Source organism: Micropterus dolomieu, unplaced genomic scaffold (assembly GCF_021292245.1).
Source record: "Micropterus dolomieu isolate WLL.071019.BEF.003 ecotype Adirondacks unplaced genomic scaffold, ASM2129224v1 contig_12991, whole genome shotgun sequence".
NCBI classification, from domain to species: domain Eukaryota; kingdom Metazoa; phylum Chordata; class Actinopteri; order Centrarchiformes; family Centrarchidae; genus Micropterus; species Micropterus dolomieu.
In genome coordinates this window covers 1-22,502 of record NW_025741977.1, presented here as the reverse complement: position 1 = coordinate 22,502, position 22,502 = coordinate 1, and the positions used below count along the sequence as shown (strand labels likewise).

General features: G+C 39.5%; 1 protein-coding gene across 1 annotated transcript; it reads right to left on the bottom strand.

Annotated features, from left to right (window-relative positions):
- Positions 1-4: 4 nt before the first annotated feature.
- On the bottom strand, positions 5-21,755 carry LOC123966254 (up-regulator of cell proliferation-like; the record flags this gene model as incomplete). Its single annotated transcript, XM_046042449.1, has 4 exons — positions 20,847-21,755; positions 13,276-13,390; positions 13,024-13,179; positions 5-2,463 (listed from the first exon to the last, which is right to left on the bottom strand). Coding segments are annotated over exons 1-4 (3,639 nt in total), but the record flags the coding sequence as incomplete, so codon positions are not given.
- Positions 21,756-22,502: the final 747 nt, after the last annotated feature.

Below are 22,502 nucleotides of genomic sequence, written 5' to 3'. Positions count from 1 at the left end.
TGATGTTCTTCTTGAGCTCATAAACGGCCTCACTGTACCCTGCATTGACTGGTGCCATTGGTGGGTTTCCATTCCAGAGTCCAGGAATGTACCAGTTCCCAGTGTCGGGACTGTACTCCATCACATCAGTGAAGCTCTTGTTCTCCTCTTTCTTTTCCATCTTGGCTGCTGCCTGGGTCATCTCGTTTAGCTGCTGCAAGAGCAGTTTCCTGTCTCGTAAGTTCTTGTCATGGGCTGAAACATCTGACACATTCTGGTGAACAAACTGACATTTGGGCTTTTTGCCCACCTCTTTCATCCTGAGAAAAGCATGCACAACTATTTGTAGGATGTCCTTCATTTCTGTTGAATTCTCCATTGCAATATTGATGATGGTGATATCACTCAGCCCCACAACAAGTGTTGCAAGCTCGTTGTCGTGCTCATGGCTATTGTCCAGCTGTGCAAGCTCTGGTGACTTTAAGCCCTCAGTGTCAATGATCACCATGAAGTCACAGTTGAGTTCTTTTTTGACATCTTCATTGATTCTGATCAGCAACATAAACGCACCTCGAGTGCATTGACCACTGCTGACTGCAAACTGCACTCCAAACATAGTGTTGAGGAGAGTGGACTTTCCTGTGCTCTGAACTCCAAGAACTGTGACTACCAGTATCTTGCTCTTAGGAGACACCAAGTCATTGAGCTGAGAGAGAACGTCACTCACCCATCTGAGAGGTATGTTGGATGCATCTCCATCTACAAGCTCAAGGGGAAATCCATCAAGCAACAATTCAGCACATAGTTTGGGCAGATGCTGTAATTGTTGATGTGACACGTGTCTCTTTGGAAGGGAAACTGAAGCTTCATAGATCTGACCCATTTCACGGAAGAAGTGTTCAGTCCCCAGTGAGCTGTTGGAAAGTTGTCTGTCAATTTCTTTGATCTCCTCTTTGTTTTCAGAATTTTCGCATTTCTTTTTGTACTGCTCCCTGAGGCCAGACAGTTTTTCTCGAGACAGGTTATCGAGGTTCATTCGCATCCATTTCAGGAAATAGCTCCTCTCCATCCCTGGATGTGATATTGCTTTGATGAAACATGACATAGCGTTTGACATGTCACAAGAATTCTGTTTTTCACGAAGTTTTCTTTTCTGTACCTGAAGATCACTTTTGTACTTTTCTATGTTTTCAGACCCAACTTTTCGAAGGCGAAATTCTTCCTTCTCTAAGAGAGTCAGCTCCTTCCATATTTGGCCCTGCAAGGGAAGCTGAGCTTCTTTGTATTTAAGGGTGTCTTGAATTTCACCAGTGATGGCATCTGCATTTTTCTTGGCAGTCTGGCACTCTGCACAGTCCTCATCAACAAAGATACCTAATTCATGGGCAATGTCAGCCATCTGCTCAATCCCCATCTTCATCTTTGTGTTCTCAACTACATTGCTGACTGTTTTCCGCAGATGTTTGATGAAGTCTGCATCATTCATGTGCTTTGCCTTTAAAATTATGTTACTGTTAGTCAAACCCAACTTGGTTGCTACCTCAGTTAGTCCATCTTTACTGAAGCACTGGCTTTGATGGTTGCCCACTAAGAAGATCTGTGCCTTGTGGTGTTGGTTGGTAAGCAGCTCGCACTCAGAGTCCAAATTGTCAAAGAACACAAACACTGCTGCAGATGTCAGAGACAAAAAAGAAAATTGTGTTTCAAATGAAGCAATGTCCCCACGAAGGTTAGCTACAGCTACTGGCTCACTGAAAACATCCATGTTTTTGTTTCCACAAGGAAGGTACCAAGTAACTTCAGTCAATCCATTGGATATTCTTCTTGAACTGTCACCACACTCCATGTTATGGTGAATAAAGGTGTCATGGTACTGCTGAGAATTGCTCAGAAGCTTATTGAGGGTCTCAGACTTGGACAAGGAGCACTCACCCAGTCTCACAAAAGATATCATTGGAAGTTCAGAGACAACAATCCTGTCTTCAATAAAACCCTTGGACTCTGAAAGTGACTGAGGTCTGTATTTTTTCACAATGTCTCTCATGGCCCAAAGCATGAGTGTGCACTGCTTTGTGTCGCAATTAGGAAGCAGCAGAGGCACAGAAAACTGACACATAGTCATTTTGAGTGCCATTTCCTGCCGTACAAAACCATCAGAACACAGAAAGAGAGCAGTGATTATGTCAAGGGGGTTTAGCATGTCACCGGAATGTAGACTATCAAACAGACCATCAAGATCTAACTCTGTATTTCCTGAAGCAGCATTACAGTTTGATTCACATGCTGATGTACATTTCACATTTCTAGCAGTCACATTAACCATTGTGAGTTTCTTTAGAAAATGCCATGGAAGATCTGAATTACACTTGGCAGGTTCATCAGTGAAGGTCCTCTCATCAATCTGAAGTATTGTGCCCAGAGACAGCTTCTCTACGTAGTGGTGCTCCAACCCCAGATCCTTCAATAAGCTCTCCAGTTGTGTCTCTGTGGAAATGCACATTTTTATTATTTCAAAACAATGATCTGTGTTTTAATAAAACATGGATCCAATTTCACGATCTGGATCTCTGCCTGTTTTTTTGTGACCTCTTATGTCATCTGTAGAGTTTGTCTGTGTTGTTCTGGTATCTAGTCTATGTTATCTGTCACGTTTTGTGATGTGTGGAACAGGTTGAGGACCCAAAGAACAGAACGCAGGAACAGAGCATGAACAGTTCTTGAGATTTATTAACAAAATGGCATACACACTGGTCAAACAAGTCCAAATAAAACAAGTAATCCAAACAAAGAATCCAAAAATGTAAAGTAATGCCCAACACACCTTAATCCAAAGACAAAAATTCCAATATACACGCGAAAAGACAGAGAACAAGCAGGAGACAACACAAGACCGAGCATGACAAGTGACAATGAGCCAGTAAAGACAGAACAGAACAGCAGGCAACATATACAGGGCTAACGAGCAGGGAGGGAATCCACAAGGGAGGCACATGAGGTGTAATCAAGACAGAACAGGGAACAAGCTGGATCCAAACAACAGACGCAAGCAACTTTAAGCTAAAACGGGAAACATAAAAAGACCCTGAGACACGGACCAAACTGACAGATCACTCACAGACAAAACTAAAGGAACTAAAGGAACTAACTAAAGATAAACACCTGAACAGACAATACACAAAATACACAAAGGTCAAATATGTATATTGACTAAAACCAAGCACACGACGAACACCCCACACAGATCATTTCAAAATAAGACAAGAGAACAGACTAAACATACAGACACCTAACATAACAGGGAAACAGACTGAAACAAGGATCAAGACATAGAAAAACAGAGCAGATAACACCAAAATGTTTTAAACACAGACAGACTCAGACCAGGATTGTGACAGTTATCTATTCTGTGATATTAGTTTGTTTTGTTGCTGACGCCTTGTATTTAGACTCCATGTTTGATGTTCTGTTTAGTTTAGACTTGTTTTATAGTTTGCACCCTGTCTTAGTCTGGTTATGTTCTGTCTGCTTGTGTTTATGTTAATTTTGCTTATTTCTGATCTGTTCCATTTTACTTTCATGGTCTGTCTGTTCAGTGTCTTTTTTCATGTTGTGATCCCTGTTTTGTAGTTGATCAGTGTTTGTGTATTTTTCATGGTTCCCTGTCACCTTTTTTGATCCCGCTCTGCTCATTTGCCCAGGTATAAATGGTTGTCTGTTCTGTCTGTCTGTGTCCGGTCACTGTCGTGTGATGAGTGTTCTGCCAGTTGCCGTGTTACCTGTTGGATTTTGCCAGTCTCAGCTATCAGTAAACCTTGTTTATTGCCTTTTGTTTGGATTAAAATTCCTGAAATTGATGTCAGCTCTCCAGTGTCTTGCGTTTGGATTCTATCTGAATCCTGCATTTGGGCTCTATCTGAATAATGTCCGGACCAGAAATGAGCCCAGCACACACACTTAATGATAAGCAGTATGAACTGTCGAGGGACGTGTTAGAGCCCCTCAGTTCATCTCCCTGCCAGCTCAACATTAGGTCCTCAGCCCGTTAGCCTGGAGTTGGCTAACACTATGCCAGCTAGCATCGGACCGCCACATCCCCGCACTGCTAGTGCTGAGCCCTGGCCTGCTAGCTTGGGGCGTCTGTTCCCCGCTACTCCTTCGCCTGTTTCTTGTTTGGCAAGCAAGGCCAGCCCTGTCTGTATCCTGTACAACTAGTGTGGCTAGTCCTCAGCCTGTTTCCTGTTTTAGCTAGCGAGGCTAGCCCTCTGTCTGTTTCCTGTTCAGCTTGCCCAACGTCTGTCTCCTGTTCGGCTAGCGCTCCTAGTCCTCAGCCTGTTTCCTATTTCAGCTAGCGAGGGTAGACCTCTGTCTGTTTCCTGTTCAGCTAGCGCTCCTAGTCCTCCTCCTGTCCTGCCTGTTTCCGGTCTGGCTAGCAGTGCTAGTCCTTTGCCTGATCCCCGGCCTGCCAGCCCTCCAGCGGCAAGCCTCTGGCTTAATCTTCGGCCAGCTAGCGCTCAGGGGGCTAGCCACCTGTGTGATCCTTCGTGTGCTTCACTGGGTTATGGGTGTGCGCACCACCCAGTTCCTCACCCTCACTTATGGCCACTCGTCGCTCCCCCTGCAGACCTGCTCTTCAACGTCGCAGCTCTGCCCATCCACCATGCTGCCACTCAGCCTCCTGTCCTCAGAGAACTTCCTGGACAGTGTTTTTGAGATGGAGCAGCACGGCGAGACCGAGCAATCTCTCAGAGACAGAGCTGTCCAGTGGAGCCAAGTCCGGTGCTCTGTGGGTGACCTCCGTCCTACCCAGAGTCCAGTCAGCAGCCTGGCCTGCTCCTGCTCTCAGGTTCGACTAGGTGGTCTGACCGACACCTGTTCCTGGACCGACACCGTTCTGGAAGTCCAACTGACACCAGCTCCAAGGTTTCCGTCTGTGGTCCGAAGACTCCTGCCTACTGGTTCCAGTCAGTGGTCTGACGGACACCTGTTCCTGGTCCCTCGTCGGAGGTCTGACTGACACCAGCGCAAGGTCTCCTTCGGTGGCTCGACCAACTCCTGCCTCTGGTTTTGAGTCGGTGGCCCCTGCTCAGCTTCCTGACTCTCATCAGGAGAGTTCCTATCCTCGCTGTCAGCCTCCGGTTCAACCTCTGGACTGGTCCTATTCCATGGCCCTGCTCTGCCTGTTGGGTCGACCTACAGGTCATCCCCTTGAACTGTCTGGTCCATCTGTTCTGCCCTCAGGCTGCCCCCTGAGCATCCTTGTCCTGCCCATGTCTGCTCCTTGGACTGCCTTGTTTGTTTTTTCCGCCCCAGCTTCTGGCCCTCCTCCAGACCTCCCTCAGCCCATCCTGGATTGGCCTGAACTGCTCAATAAAAAAGTTTTTTTAACTGTTTATGACCTGTCTGATTTGTGTTTTAGGAACGTCAAGGGTATTCTTCAGAGTGGGGGTTCTGTCACAATCCGGATCTCTGTCTGTTTTGTTGTGAGCTGTTATGTGATCTGTGCCTGTCTTCATTCTTGGTTTATTCTGTTTTCTGGTGTCTGTTTGTGTCTTGCTGTGGAATTTGTCTGTGTTGTTCTGTTATCTTGTCTACATTATCCATTCTGTGTTATTAGTCCAGTTCCTGTTTGCTTTGTTGCTGACACCTTATGTTTGGACTCCCTGTTTGCTCTTCTGTTTAGTTTAGACTTGTTTAATAGTTTGCACCCTGTCTTAGTTAATTATCTCTGCCTGTTTTTATTGTTTATCTGGTTATGTTCTGTTGGCTTGTGTTTGTTTATTTTGGTATTTTCCTTATTTCCAGTCTGTTCCATTTTAGTTTCATGGTCTCTGTTCAGTGTCCTTTTTCCTGTTGTGATCCTTGTTTTATAGTTGATCGGTGTTTGTCTATTTTGCATGGTTTGTTCTGTTATTCAATTCAATTCAATTCAATTCAATTCAATTTTATTTATATAGCGCCAAATCACAACAACAGTTATCTCACAGTGCTTTTCATAAAAGAGCAGGTCTAGACCATACTCTATGATGCTATTTACAGAAGCCCAACAGTTCCCACCAAGAGCAAGCACTAGGCGACAGAGGCCATCTGCCTCGACCGGTTGGAGTGAAGGAGAGAGAGGGAGAGAGAGAGAGAGAGAGAGAGAGAGGGAGGGAGAGGGCAGGAGAGGAACAGAGAGAAAAAGAGAGGGACGGAAGGAGAGAGAGGGGAGGGAGGCAGCCTACACAATATACACACACAGAGGTACAGACAGTAAAGGTGATGTTGCTATAGACTAAATGAAAAATGGTACAGATATTTATGGTAGTGTTAATGATAACAATCGTAGTGTTAATGATTATAATAACAATAACAACAATAGGACCAGCAACAATAGCTGTTGGAGCAGAGGGTGCCGAGCAGGAACACGGGGGCAGCAGGCGACCCGCAGCCACAGATCCAGACTCCACAGCTCCAGAACAAGAAACACCTGCAGGAAGTGATAGGAGGAGAGAGGAGAGGGACGAGAAAGCACAAGACTACCAGAAAGGGGAGAAGTTGTGTTAGTAACATGCAATAATGGGATGAGGTTGCATACAGAGGGAGAGAAAGTAGAGGAGAGAGGAGCTCAGTGCATCATAGGAAATCCCCCAGCAGTCTAGGCCTATAGCAGCATAACTAAGGGATGGTTCAGGACTAACCTGAGCCAGCCCTAACTATAAGCTTAACTAAAGTCTTAATGGACTTTTTCGAGCAGCCTGATAATTGCAGTAATCCAGTCTAGAAGTAACAAATGCATGGACTAGTTTTTCTGCATCATTTTTAGACAGTATGTTCCTGATTTTCGCTATATTACGTGGGTGAAAAAAGGCGGTCCTTGAAATTTGCTTAATGTGAGACTTAAACGACATGTCCTGATCAAAGATAACTCCAAGATTCCTCACAGTGGTGCTGGAGGCCAGGGCGATGCCATCAAGGGAAACTATATCATTAGGTAATGCGTCACGGAGGTGCTTAGGCCCCAGAACAATAACTTCAGTTTTATCTGAGTTTAACATTAGAAAATTACAGGTCATCCAGATTTTAACATCCTGAAGGCACATTTGAAGTTTAGCTAACTGATGAGTTTCATCTGGTTTGATCGATAGATATAACTGAGTATCATCTGCATAACAATGAAAGTTTATGGAATATTTCCTGATAATATTGCCTAGAGGAAGCATATATAAAGTGAAGAGGATACATATAACATGTACAAACTGAAATCGATCTGATAATTAGGACTTAAACCAGCTTAGAGCTGTTCCTTTTATGCCAATGAAATGTTCCAGTCTCTGCAATAGGATCTGATGGTCAATGGTATCAAATGCAGCACTAAGATCTAATAAAACCAGTACAGAGACAAGTCCTTTGTCTGATGCAATAAGGAGGTCGTTAGTAATTTTCACCAGTGCTGTCTCTGTGCTATGATGAGCTCTAAATCCTGACTGAAAATCCTCAAATAAACTATTGTTCTGTAGAAAGTCACACAGCTGTTCAGCAACTGCTTTCTCCAGAACCTTAGAGAGAAATGGAAGGTTAGATATAGGTCTATAGTTGGCTAGAACATCCGGATCAAGTTTGGGCTTTTTCAGAAGAGGTTTAATTACAGCTACTTTAAAGTACTGTGGTACATAGCATGTTGATAAAGATAGATTGCTTATATCTAGCATAGAAGTGCTGACTAAGGGTAAAACATCTTTAAACAACCTAGTCGGGATGGGGTCTAAGAGGCAGGTTGATGGTTTAGATGAAGAAATTATTGAAGTTAGTTGGTAAAGATTGAGGGAAGCAAAGCAGTCTAAACATATATCTGGTTCTACAGCTGTTTCTAAGGTTCCTGAGTTTAGAGATAATTCGGTGCCAGTTATTGTTATTGTCTGGTGTTTGATTCAAGCCTAGGTTTGTTATCTCTGGCTGTTCTGTCTGTTTGATTTTTGTTAGTCTGTTTAGTGATCCTGGTTGGTTGTGCCTGTATGTCCATTTCTGTGTCCGTGTATCTGTTCAGTTTGTTGGTAGTTCATTTACTTTTAGCCTGTTTTTATAACCTGTGTTCTGTCTGTTCCCCCTGTTCACCACTCTGCCTGCCTGCGTGTCTGTACTGCTTGATTGTCCTGATCCTTGTCACCTGTTGTCGCCCTGCACATTTGCCCAGGTGTAAATGGTTGTCTGTCTGGGCCTTTCTCATTTCCCAAATTTCTGCCTCCTCAATCCTCGAGCCTGTGACCAAGAAATTGATCTCAGCACACCATCTTGAAGGACATCTCAATTCCTAAAATGCACATCGAGGATTGAGGATCGCATTCCTTAATGTCATTTCACTTTGATATCACTGATATTGTTGTTGTTGAATGTGATGTGTGGATGGGCAGCAGGATTGTAAAAGTGAACACTGAATAGTGGCTGGATGAAGCGGCTGGATGAAGCGGCTGAATTAAGCGGCTGGATGAAGCGCCTCTCCAGAGACGCTGTGCGCATTTACGCACAAGCAACAGCAACATAGATTAGCCTAATAATTAAAAATGTCCCAACACGCAGACAGAATCGGTCAGGATCTAATGTTAATTTATGTTAATTCATGTTCTGTGTTCTTCTGCACATCCAAAAGGTCTCACTCACAGTCCAGGTTCATAAAGTGAAACTGTTTGGAGTAAAGCAGCAGTCCTCCTGATCAATCCTGAGCTCCATCAGAGGTCTAAACATGGATTATAGAAGTTGAAAATTTAATTCTGTTTCCTCTGTTTTCTCTATCTGTCCTGTCAATTATAGTACTGCAGGTTTTTTATTTTGTCCTGACATCAGCCTTTAATCATCAAAGTATATCGTTCAAGATAACAGTAGTACATCAATATAACACACAAGAAAAAAATCACCTGGAAAGACCGGTGGAGGTGTGGTAAAATGCCCATGCATGTGGTATCTAAATCTGATAGAATAATTAGTTGGTGGGGGACGGGTGAATGATTTAGCCAATATGTATAGGCCTATATGAGTTCCGTTCATGTCTGAGCCAATCAACGCATCACACTAATTCAGCTGCTATAATCATGACAAAACAGTGCAAAGAGCTGCTGAAGTTAAATTATTAGGCTGTAAAATCAACCAGAGCGTTCAGAACTGATCTGCTGTATTTCATGTTTTCATAATAGTGCCCATGTAGTTTGCACGTCATTCCAACAGTAGAGTCCTGTGATGATAGCTGTAATTGGGGCTATATGACATAAATGTTACTGTGTCATTTTGTAAAGGGACTGATTATGAAACGCTCATCTCATCAAGCTGAGGGCTGAAATCATCTCTTCAGGCAAAAGGCGCACCGCAAAAAAAAAGTAGTACTGTGTAGCCTATGAATGATTAGGCTACTGTAATCTGACTGTTTTCAACAGATGCTATAAGAGTCATAGGAACCTTGAGATGTTTCTAATGTTGACAGACATGTTTCTGGATTGTGATGATATGATCTGTAGCCTTTAGTGCAAAAGCTAGTCAGCTAATCTGACAGAGATCACAGCTCATTGGACAGATGATGCAGCTGTACAACAGGTCATATTTAATTGACGTTGCTTTAAAATGATGGCTCCGAGGAAAGGACATCTAATTTCTTTAAACACCTGTTTCCTCGACTCCTCTCTCCTCGTGTGTCCTCCTCGACTCCTCGAGCTCACATCTCGGGTGGGAGGGACTAACATGCGCTGCGAAGAGTCGAGGATCGAGGAGTCAGAAATGAGAAAGGCCCTCTGTGTCCTGTCATTGTCGTTTGATGAGTGCTCTGCCAGTTCTCTATTCTGACGTTTTGGATTTTGCCAGTGTCAGCTATCTGTAAGCCTTATTTCTTGCCTTTTGTTTGGATTAAAATCCCAGAATTTCAGGTCAGCTCTCCAGTGTCTTGTGTTTGGGCTTTATCCTTCTGTGCACTCACTGATTCCTGACATCTAATGTTAATTGACACATAGTAGAGTAGAGTAAATTTAGGCATTTATGGTGAAATGTCTGGGAATACTGCACAATGCACACTCTTTCATCTTGCCTTTGCATTTAAGCTGAAGTTAGCAACAAACATCTAGAAAATATAAATTGTATATATGAAATACATATATATATATACATATTTCTTCTCTAGTCCATGAGCAACATCAAGAAGAAGGAACACGCAATGGTCAAGACTGAAGCCAGTTTTGTAAAACTTTTCATACAGTCTGCATTACCAATATGCATCTTGGCCAAACAGTTAATCTCAACTCCAAAAGTCACTCAAACCACAAAAACACTTCATATGTGTCTCAAATTAAACTCATTTGAACAAACACTGGAAACAGTACTCACACAGAAAAGCATGTTATCACTCATAACACACGGACCTAAAAAACACTAACAACAGGAAGCATTAGGCCTACATAAATCTTTGAAATTTAAAGAAGTATTATGCTTTTTCACTTTTTCCCTCTTCTTTATTGAGTTATATACCTTTTTTGTGCATGTAATAGGTTTGCAAAGTGAAAAAGCCAAAGTCCACCACAAAGGGAGTTCCCATCTCCCACAGAAAACACTGCTCTGAACTGCTTGAAAACAGCTTCCTTTTCATCCTTGTGATGACACAGGGATGAAAGGGAAATGCGCCTCATATAACGCTCACCAAGCAGCAAGTCCGACACGCCCTCAAAAACACTGGTGGAAAAACACTGAGGTGCAACACACACCTCTCCAAACACTAGCTACCCTCCAGGTAGACAATGGACATGAATTTGTTACTGTGATGTAGAGACAGAGCTTAGTTAAAACTTTATGGGTGAAAGATACTTTTGTTACAGATTAATAACTCACCACTCTGAAACTCTTGCTCCAGTATATGTTGCCAAGCTGGTTGGCAACATGTAGCCTACAGCTGAAACTAAGCTGTATACCGGCTTCTCGCTGACTCGCCCTTCTCAAGATCATTTAGAGACAAGATGTTTTTGGGGAATAGGAGATTTTGTTATTCTATGTTTCTCTAAAAATACACTGAGCAGAAAATACATCATTGATACTTCTCTTGTCTTCATTTGCCTATTTGGCATTGAAGTAATCCAAAAATAATTAAAAGTAATCAGATTACATTACTTTTATTTTGTGGTACTTGGATTACATTACTGATTACATTTTTAAACAAGTGATTAGTAATTGTACTCGATTACATTTTTAAACAAGTGATTAGTAATTGTACTGGATTACATTTTTAAAGTAACCCTCCCAACCCTGTTTATAAACCATTGTTCTTACGTTAATTCAGATTAGTAAATTATTTATAAATGCTATACATGTTGTATTCCTTATTAAAAAGCTCATCTATAATGTGCTTAATAATCGTATTTTCATACGTCATATATGATCGGTTCACTATTTATAAATGAAGAATTATTTTAATGACAAACCATTTATGTATGAGTTGTAATTGGTTCATAAGATCATTTGGAAAGTATAAGAAAATTATTACATAGCTGCCTGTTTTTTGATACTTTCCTGAGAAAGAATATAAACAATCTCAGCATAACGTGTAAATCTACCAGTGGCAAAGCCCAAAGGATGCTATTAAGACAACCCGAAAGATGCCCCAGCTAACTTTACTGGGTTAAAGCCTCACCGTTACAGGCCTGGTACCGTTTCTCTGATCTCCAAGATCTGCGCTTCAGACGTCTGCTGTGATGGGACCAACAAAGGGTTGCTTGGATGGTCTGTTGAAGGACACCAGTCTTACTCCTCCCCTAGTGCTTTGATCAACAGCTAACTTGACACGACATGTTATTATTTAGAAATGGTCTAATAGTGCGTGTTCATAGATGTTTTAAGACACTTAATAATACTGCAATTCATGATTAATTCTGGTAGTTACTAATGGTTAGTAAAGTATTTTGCGTGAGATCATCTAAAGTGAGAACTATCTATGCCTCATTAACCATTTACAAATAAAAGCAATAGATATTCTCTAAACATTTGTTAATACAGTATTTCATGATTAATTCAGGTAGTTACAAACCATTTAAAATGTTAAGGAAAACGTTACTGTACTGTGGAGGATGAGAACTCTGGTACTAGGGAGAAAGAGGCGCTTAGATATTTGGTCCCATTTCAAATACAGCCAAAAAACAAAGTGCCTAATTATATTGGATGGAAAGCAATGTGGTTATAATATTTCTGGAAAAAACTAAACACTCTACAAACTAGAAGCAGCATATCAAGGCTAACCACCCAGGAATTGAGGTAAGTTAATGTCTCCTCTGCAATAAGAACAATGATGGCATTTGAAAATCACAAAACATATTATCTATATGTGAGATGAGTGAAATTAACTACAATAATAAATATCTCTGTTTTGGTCTAGAGCAGACTGACCAAAATGCTAATCAAAATTATACTAATGGGTTAGAAAAGACTAAAATGCTTGTTATTTTTTTTAGTTTTACTAACATCAGACTAAATGCAGTCGGCAGACACTGCACCTGTCATGTCAATAAGAATAAAAAATGACAATGATTCAAAATGTCTCATTTTACAGCTCACTATAGAGTAAACAATTTGGTGCCTGTATGGGGTGAATAGTGAGTGAGTTAATGAGAGTATGATGTCAGACACAACCAGAGTCTCTAGAAGCCCTTACAGTGGGTAGGCCTTCACGAGATGTCACCATTCGTGGACATAACTATAGTCACTCCTTTCAGCACAGGCAGCATTAGGTTGGGGCTATAGCCTCACCAAGAATTACAATAGCCATATCCCTACCAAGTAATGATACTGACATTTGACATTTAAAATAGTGAATTATTTCATTTTATTCGGCTTCTGATTCCTGTTGTCCCCTGGTAATCCAATTAAATAGTTGCCCCAATTACCATAGCCACCGAGCAGCACAAGCTATATGCACTGGGATTTCCTTCATGTCACTCGAAATATATTTTCTTTAGTAATCTTGTTACTCCGTTTGTATTCACTTTAGCTTTGACTTGACTTGACTTGAAAAATGCAATTTTTCAAGTCCTATGTTTTTCTTTTACTCACTTGTGTCTGGAGATGTTCTTCTTTTCTTCTTCGGTACCTCGTAATCCTCCTTGGTCACAATGTAGCTATCTACTTCATCAGCAGGAGTGTCCAAATGCAGAGACACTGGCTCACTGCTGACATGATGGACTGTTGACTTCAAAGGAGGGCAGGGCACTGTGGAAATAATAATAATTATAATGTTAATAATAATACTGCACATCAGTTAGTCTCATTCTGCTGAATAGCAGATTGCATAAAGCTGATCTTTACCACTTGCATCAGCAGTCTGTTGACAGTCACCCTTGCTGCCAGGCCATGGTGTTGGTGGAGTGTCCTCTGCTTCCTCACAGTTAAGTGAATGAAATGAATCGTCATCACTAAGCTCCTTGATAAATAAGAACAATATAATGTAAAGTATTGAATCATATCATTATGCCATTTATAGTCCATTAACTTATAGCACAGTATTTTCATTTCATTTCTTGTATCTTTTCGAAATAGCAATTTAGCTCCATGGTGGGTTCACTCCACACTTATTCAATATTATTCACATAGCTCTTGACTGAACGTTTTATTCTCCAAAGAACTTTAACTATCCCACAAAGTTTAAAAAAAAACATGCAGCTTACTTGACTGCATCACTTTCCTAATCACAGTTATAACTTATACTCATCAGTTTCCACAGTTTAGAAATGTTTGACTGTGGCGATTTCTGCTGTAACTAACTAACTCCACGCTACTGAGATGGAGTTAGTTGCAGCAGAAGGATGGGACGCACTATGTCCACAACTGTGGGAGACGCAAAGGAGTGGGTGGACTTTCCACTAATATAGCGTAGCTGGAGCAGAAGGTACAGTCATTGATGAAAGAAAACACAGTGCCAGAAGACCAAGTAAATGAGATCGATGTGAGAGAAGGTGGAATTTAAAGATATTGGGTGTCCCAGAACTAGAAAACGAAAACTGCTAATTAAGTCAGGCAATCAGAAAGTGTCCCCTCAATTTCCTCCATAAAGTTGGAGAATTATAATTTTATAATTGTTGCTTAGTTTTCCAAATATAATGTCTGAGTTCGCTGCACAAATTAAAATGGGGTGCGCCATAATTCAATTTTGCACTTTTTTCTCCAATGGTCTTACTCTTTCAAGTCCTTACCTATAAGGTAAATGTGTTTTAGTGTTTTAGTGTTTTATCACTATTTTGTCTTTCGTGCTTTTCTCCAAATGTAAGGGGGATAAGAAAAATGACCAAAAGAAAAAGCACAAAAAAGGGACATGTATTTTTTACATGAAACACAATCATATCAGAGATATTAAACTTTTAGCAGTCATCTATAATTGGTAGATATTTTTACACTTATGCATCCAAAGTCACTGGATTTGACTCACTAATCTTGCATAGATCTCTGGCTTATCTCTGGTCCTCTGGTACCTTCCTTGTGTTCAAGCCTTGTGTTCATCCTGCTCCTCTTAAAAACCATGGTGGAAGTGAAATTGTCCAATCTTCTGCAAATTTCAATCAATAAAGAATTCCAGGATATTGGAAACTTAATCCCTCTTTACTGCAACAAGCCTCCTTTTTTAGGTATTAATGAAATTATAAAAAGCTTTAAAACCAGAAATGAAATCTCTATTTAAATTTGAATGTAGAAAGTTTTTAATTAAGTTTGGTAAACAATATTCAAAAACTAAAAATGCAAGGCTTACTGGAATGAAAATAAATAAATTATAATGTTATTTAATTTAAGATGAAATTAAATTGTATTCTTTACAAGAAGAGATGAATATGCTTTATATTGAAAAAGCAAACGGGGCATGTTTCAGATCAAGGGTAAAATGGCTGGAATTTGGAGAACAAAATTCATCGTACTTTTTCAGTTTGGAAAAGAAAAACGTGGCCAAACTGAGAAGATTTTTTCACTAGTTGTAATATTCTTACCACTGATAAGAAAATTATATTGCATTTTATCTCTGATGGGCTTCTGTAAATAACATCACAGAGTACGGTCTAGACCTACTCTTTTATGAAAAGCGCTGTGAGATAACTGTTGTTGTGATTAGGCGCTATATAAATAAAATTCAATTGAATTGAATTTATCTATTTTATCAAAGATTATATACTTCCTCTTTTGACCCTCAATTTTGCTGCTCTTTCTTTGATAAAGTTTGTCCGTTAATTCCTAAAATAAGTCAGGAAATAGTTGAACTATGTGAAAATCCTTTAACTATCAGTGAACTGGTGGTTGTTATCTAACCAAACCCCATCCAGTAAAAGCCCTGGTCCAGATGGGTTGCTATTTGAATTTTACAGAACTTTCTGGGAGGACATTAAAGATATGATTCTGGCTGTTTTTGAGGATTGTGTGGAGAACTGAATCAATGAAACAAAGCCTCATTGCCCTAATCCCTAGACTAAACAAAGACAGGCTATTCACAGTAAAGACTGAAACCCTGTCTGAATGAAATCATAACACCAAGTAATAACATCAGTTTAATTCAGGACATATTAGATTATTAAGTATTAATTAATGAAGAAGCAGTTGTACTTTCACAGAACCTTTGTACTGTGGAACACGCCTTTATAACTGAATATTTGCTTCATTTTGGATAAGGGGAAAAACTATAAAAGATGGTAACACACTGTAAAAATATCAACAATTAATGTAATTTGTTAATGGTACCTCATTAAACTATACACCTTATATTGCACAGATACTTAAGGCATAGAAATAGATGATAATAGTTTAATTATCAGTCAAGTAGTTGATGACACCTTTCCCTTCTTCAAAAATGAAGGTCAAATTCTGCTTGTATTGGAGGGTTAAAAATATTTCTCTAAGGCATCAGGCCACCAGACCATTCAGAGTAAATGTGAGATTTTAACTGTGCAAAATTCTGAAGTATCAAGTTGAATAAAGGTCAAAAAGCCAGTGACAGATCTTGGTATTACATTTGAGAGAGTATCTGCTAACTTCTTGCCCAAAATAGAAAAAGCAAAGACAATTTTTAATTGCTGGTTGCTTTGCTGGACACTTTTCCATACAAGGTCAGGTACTATTGTTAGATGTCTCATAAGAGACACCTTTTGTGCTGTGTCAGCCACCGTAGCTGTCCTACGGTCTTTGAAAGGTTAGGGGGCAGTGATAGACTGGACTCGCCACTAGATGCCACTAAATCTTACACACTGAACCTTTAAAACTGCATTCTTTATGGTCCTTTTAAAGGAGATATGCCCAATCTCTCACTTGGTGGGAAAGATCATTTTAACAGTATGTGTATAATCGTCATATCAGAAAATTACTGATCTCTGGTCATAATGATTTTCCTAAATTGGCTCTCTTATGGAAACTAAATTTTCCTGAACTCTCGATAGAGAATATCTGGTAAGAATCTAATAAATTCCTCATTTCAAATAAAATTACAACGACCTTTTCTTTAATTGTACTTATTCTCAAGAATTCTGGATAGAAGTTGCTCTTTTGATTTTTAAAAGTTTAACACATTAACACCCATATTAGAAGAAATGGCTTTGTTTCTAAATTGTAATATTGGCTCAATACCCATTAAGGATTCTCTAAAAATATTGTATTCACAACCACAAGGCTAGAATGTTTCAAAGCACTCCCAATTTTCATTTCATTTACAGAATTACAATATGTCTTTGACTGTGTCTAAATTATTGTCAAACAAAAAAACTATCAAAACCTCTCTAATAATTGGCAAATTACTCTTCACTTCACAGGCTACATATTAATTTATATCTGCTCCTTTTATTTTATTTTGTATTTTTATGTTATTTAATTATTTGTCCTGTTCTGGTCTGCCTTTATTTCTTCTCCTTATTGCCTTGTCTCGAACTGTATTATCATTTTATTGTGCTGTGATGTTATTGTTAATTAATGTAGCCCACATATTCATCTGAATGTGTTCAATAAAGTAAAAAAACAACTACAGTGGCTTCAAAGCAAAATACGGAGCACTTTCTGGTGGCTAGGAGGAAATATGATGCTATCTAGCTGACCAGGTCATTGCTGCTTCGCGGAGGCCACTACGTAGATTCCAGGTATCAGGTACCAGGCCTTAATATGCTACTGTCCATGCTGTCCCGATCTACACTACTCACATAGAGGCCCTTTTTCGAATTGAGTGAAATCACTGACAAAAGCATACAGAAACCCACCTTTGAAGAAGATGTGCCCATGGCAAATTTTTTATTCTTGGATCCGGGAGTTCTTCTCTGTGCTGTATGTGTGGGTAAGCTAAACCACTTTCACTTTTGGTTTACAAATAAGCATGTGGTTTCTCGGAAAGGAAAACCCTGTGTTGGCTACAGTACAAATACATTCCATTAACATTACATCAACTTACTCATTGTCTCACATGAACACATTTTGTTAAAAGTTTAGAATGCAAGTAAGCAGCATAAAGAAAACATGCTCTCAAAAAATTTTTTTGTAAGCTTATGTTGAAGTCTACAACAATAAATTGACATAATATTTCAACTGAAAACTGGATTTATTTAAAAAGGCTATATTGGTTGAACAATTGTTTTGAAATTATTCCATACCTTTTGAAGTAACCAAGTAAAACTTATTTAAATAATAAATTTCACAGAATAAACACTGTGATGGAAATTTGATATTTTACTGTGTTTACTGTTTCACCCTGCATGCTTCATCAGAATAGACCAGTGTTTCACTGTGTGTATTTGATTATTTTATTATGTTACAGCTAGGTGAAGTTTTCCATGGGAAAGATGCTCGTTAGAGAGTTTTCTTATCAGACTGTCCTTGATAGGCCTTCATCTCAGGACAGCTGGTCCCTACTCCCTTCCTCTCCTGGATAGCTGCGTAATACCCTTACAGTATAAAGTCACCTGCTTCTTCACTGGCTTTTTGTCTTACACTCTGCAGACTGTTTTGCACTCTGTAAGTTTGTCTGACCCTTTGCAAAGAATAAAACCCTTAAAAGATGTCTGGATTGGAATCTTTATTTCAGAAGACTCACTAAAGGACAAATTTCCATTACAACACCTTCCTTTTTGTATGTTTTTACTTCCGCCACATAATCAAAAATACTTTACTTACATGGGTCTGGTTCCTCTTTATATTCTACCTCAGGAAAAAACATATTGTCCAGTACAGAATTGTTATCAGTGACCATCATAAACTGCATATTTCCACACCTGCAGATGCTACCTGTTGTGTAATTTGGCTTTTGAATTCAATAACTAAGTTTTGAACTGTAGTAGATTTGTCTAGTCATGACTTAGCAGCTGTGCATGTTATTCAACCTCACCTTACAGCAGGTTTAACCTCAATACTTTTAAGTCATTCAGATGTTCATGCAGAGAGAGTTCTGCAGTTCGATCACCTTTAGAAAAATAAAGTGATGAACTTAAAGTGCTTATAAATGAAAACTGCTGTATGAAAGGTGTGCCATTTTATTTCTCTTACTGCACAGTTTGTGTTTTAATGTATGTAAATTAATGTAGCTTTTCAACTTCTGCCCTCTGGTGGGCGCCACAGAGCACTGCCAATGAAGCAGCCATGCTGATTTTTAGATCATTCTCCACTATTTACAGAAACTAATACCTGCAGACACATTTCAGTGAAGCAAAGGTGTCTTCTGTGGATTATTGCAACATAGGCACAAAGAATGGTTCCCCCCCAAAAAAAGACAGAAAACTAAATTGACTGGGCAGAAAGGGGCGGGACGGACGCAAGTTACAGGATTCAGCTGGGACATACACAATGAGTGAGTGAGACGAAATCAGAACTTAAACACATTGAAACTAAGATTAAATTAAGATGGAAAATTGTGATGGGAAGTTTTTACTATTTTACCTTTTTATAGACCAAATGTTTCACTTGGGCTAAGGTGGGCTCTAGTTAGACAACAAAGAGATAGAGAGGCAGACAGACAGGATCACTCCAATGGTTAAAAAAAAGTCAACAACAAAATGAGCTTCTTCCTGCTGCATACCCAAACCACCCCCTAAACCTCCCTTCTCCTCTCTTTGTCAGTACACTAGTTTTGTATTCAAAACTGATACCTATGTTGTTGTGATCACCCATAACTACAAAATCCAAAACACAGTTGTTTCTGATTGGGCTCTTTTCTTTCGGGTGAGAATGTGCAGGCCTACAGCTCAGCGATGCCCCCCTCCAAGTCTCAGCTGAGGATCTCAAACATGGATCATGGGTAATAATCTAGTTAATACAGTATGTTAACTGAACTGATGTTCTGCTGTTTGAGCCATTGGTGGACATGTCACATTGGAGAGTTGAAGTTGGGTCTCTAACACCAAAGGTATGCATCTTATCCACTGCCCAATCACCACCCGTTTGATCACGCATGTGGTCTGACTTTTTCCTTCCTCTCACTGTGTTGCATTGGGGGTATATAGGCTGTGCTGACCTAACACTGATGTGATGTAGAGCTTCAACAGTTGAGAAATGGGTGATTTGCAGCCCCTCAGTTCTCACAGTTTATTCGTATTTCAACATACCTGAAAACTCAGCCAAGCATAACAAGCATAACAAGCATTTAAAAAAAGATGATTTTTAAAATCATCTTTTTTAAAAAAAGAAAATTTAAAAAAAGATTATCATTTAAAAAAGTATAGTAAAACTATATAAATAAATAAGGCGATATTTCTGTTTACTTTAGAAGTTATTATACACTGTATGCTGTGATTCTGATCTGGGAAATATTAAAGACATTCATAGCCAGATTTTGTCTATTTATTGAATCAGTTAACACAAGAAGTAATGTGTACATGTTGACACCACATATGGAATGAATGATCTTTAAATCTTTACAATTGTAACATGTAACATTTGGCACCAGATACTTAATTGAAATAAAAAAGAGATCCCAAATTCTGAGTTAATAAAATCACATATTGTACTCAATAAGATAAGACAAACCCTCTGCCACATGTAGCCTACATGTTGACATTTTGATCTTTTAATAAATTGAAATATTTTTAAACATATCAGTGGCTTCACATAAACAAATGCAAACAGATTCTAAATAATCATTTTTGAAATTCTGAGTAAATAATTGGATCATACTTAAAATTATTTTAAACAGTCTATTAGGACAATACCACATGCAGACTGAGACATGAAAAATTTTATATCAGATCCACAGAAACAAAAACAAACAGTAAAACAAAAAGCATGACATACTGTACTTAATTAGATAAAACAAACACTTTTCTGTCCTTTTATGACAATACTGCATAAAAATGTACATTAAAAATAAATATCAGATAATCCACAAAAAATCAATGGAAAAAACATTGTGTTGCCTTGATTAACACAAAATCCTAAATTATAATAGATAATGAATGAAGTAATTTAATGAGGAACATGTGCACCTCTGTAACCACAAAGCATGTGTTCTCTCACTTGATGTTAAACGACTCTTTGAGGCTCGCTTCTGCTTGCTCATGTGTGATTGTTTTCCAAGTTGCAGGAATATCAGCAGGCTCTGCATTATATGCTTCAGCAAACTCCTTGTTGAACTTTGCCAGTACATATTTCCAGTAGTCTGATGCCTGTAGGCTTGCATCTGAAGGAATGTGCCAGTCTGGGAAAATGTCTTTGTAACCTTTAAAAGGATACGATGCACCATTTGTAGCATTGCAGCAAAAATGCACGTCACTGACTACAGAGGAAGAGCATATGTCAGTGGCAAGTTTACTGCTTCTATACCACCTGTATGCACCCAGACCGTGTGGTTTATGTAGGGAAGTCCAGTGCTCGGTATGGAATTTTCCTCCTGCGTCACAAGGAGCTTTGCAGAATGGACACTGTTGCCCACATCCAATCACCTGGGTGAAAAGCTCGTTCTGGGGCTTCACATGAAGATTTTTCAGTTTCATTTGGATGTTTGTTTTTTTAAACTTCTCTCTAAGAGCCTGTGCCATGTCCTTCACACACTCAGTGAGCCAGTGAGCAAACTGTTCCTGGGCTGCATTGTTCAGGATCATGAAAGCACCAAGAGCATCCTGGGAAATGACCAGTTTATCACCAAGTTTCTGACAGACATTTTCAATGAATGTCTTCACGTTACCACTCTTTTCTGTTAAAGCTTTGTTGATAGCATCATTTATGCTGCTGATACTTGACAGAACATGTTGATCCTCAAACTCAAAAACTTTATCACCTTTTGAAAAGTGTTCCTCTATTTGTTTGAGTGTCCATTTCTTTACATAAACCTCATATGAGCAAATGTAGCTCTTATAGTTTTCAAAGTCATCCTTTGAGAGCAAATCCAGTAAAACTGAATACTGGAAGAACATTCGTGTGCTGAACTGGAACTGTGCCCGCATTTCACCAATGATATCAGGACCCAATGAACGGTTGACAAAGTCTTCGACTGAAGGCCTCAAGCAGCGGCTTGTGAATTCTTCTGCCTTCTTCTGGCACTGGTCTCGTTCATGGAACACGTCTTTGAAATCAGCACAAAACTTTTCTTTGTTTTGATTCAGACATCTGTAAGGATCATTAGCACGTATGAAATCTTCATGCATTTTCTGAAACTGTCTGGCTGCAACTCCACAGATGTGCTGTTTTAGAGAAACTTCAAACTCAGTGTCTATCTTAACACTCTGACTGTTCTGCAGCCGCTCATCAGTCATGTGTAGGATCTCCTGGATGTAAGTGTCATGGTAATTGTTTTTCATTTGAATTTTTTCAGTCACAAACTGTGTGCAAGCATCTATGATGCTGTCAGCCATGTTCTGTGAAGCCATTACATGATCTTTGAGGTTGAACCACTTGCAGGCTTTGTGTTTTAACTGGTTGCAAAATCCTTCCACTGTATATTTGAAAGGCATCAGTCCACAATCTTTCAGCCTTTTTTGACTTAATAATTCAGACACATGACTCCCCTTACATGATAGATTTTCTCTCAGGTAGTGGGACACATTTGAGAAGACATTTTTGGCCTTTTGTTTAGAAAAAGATAGTTCCTCTACTATTTTATCCCACATCTTATCAAATTCTTTGTCTAACTCTTTGTCTGTCATCTGGACTTTCCTTCCCCGACATTCCTCAATCAGCTGACGCACTCTCCCCTCTAATTCTTTTGTGTGGTTCTCCTTGATTCTGTCAAGTTCTGTCATTCCCTGTCTGATGTCAGCTGCTGCTGTGAGCTGATTAAGTACAGAGCTCTCCATTTCTCGACGAAGGCTCTTTGCACTGCTTGCAAAGTCCTCTCTGTATCCTTCAACTAGATACACATGACCCTCTGTTTGCTCAAAGTACTGTTTTAAATTTCCAAGAATTTTTGACTCCCATTTAGTCAGCTCTGTGCAAGCTTCACTTTTCAAAAGAGTGAGAAGTTCTTTCATGTCAGATATCTCAGGTTTCACAGCAACTGTGCCAAAATTTGAAATTCTTGTTTCAGCTTTTGTAACCCATGTGTACATTTCTTTTTTGAATTCCCATTCCCATTTGTTGAACTCTGTGCACAGCCTCATGTA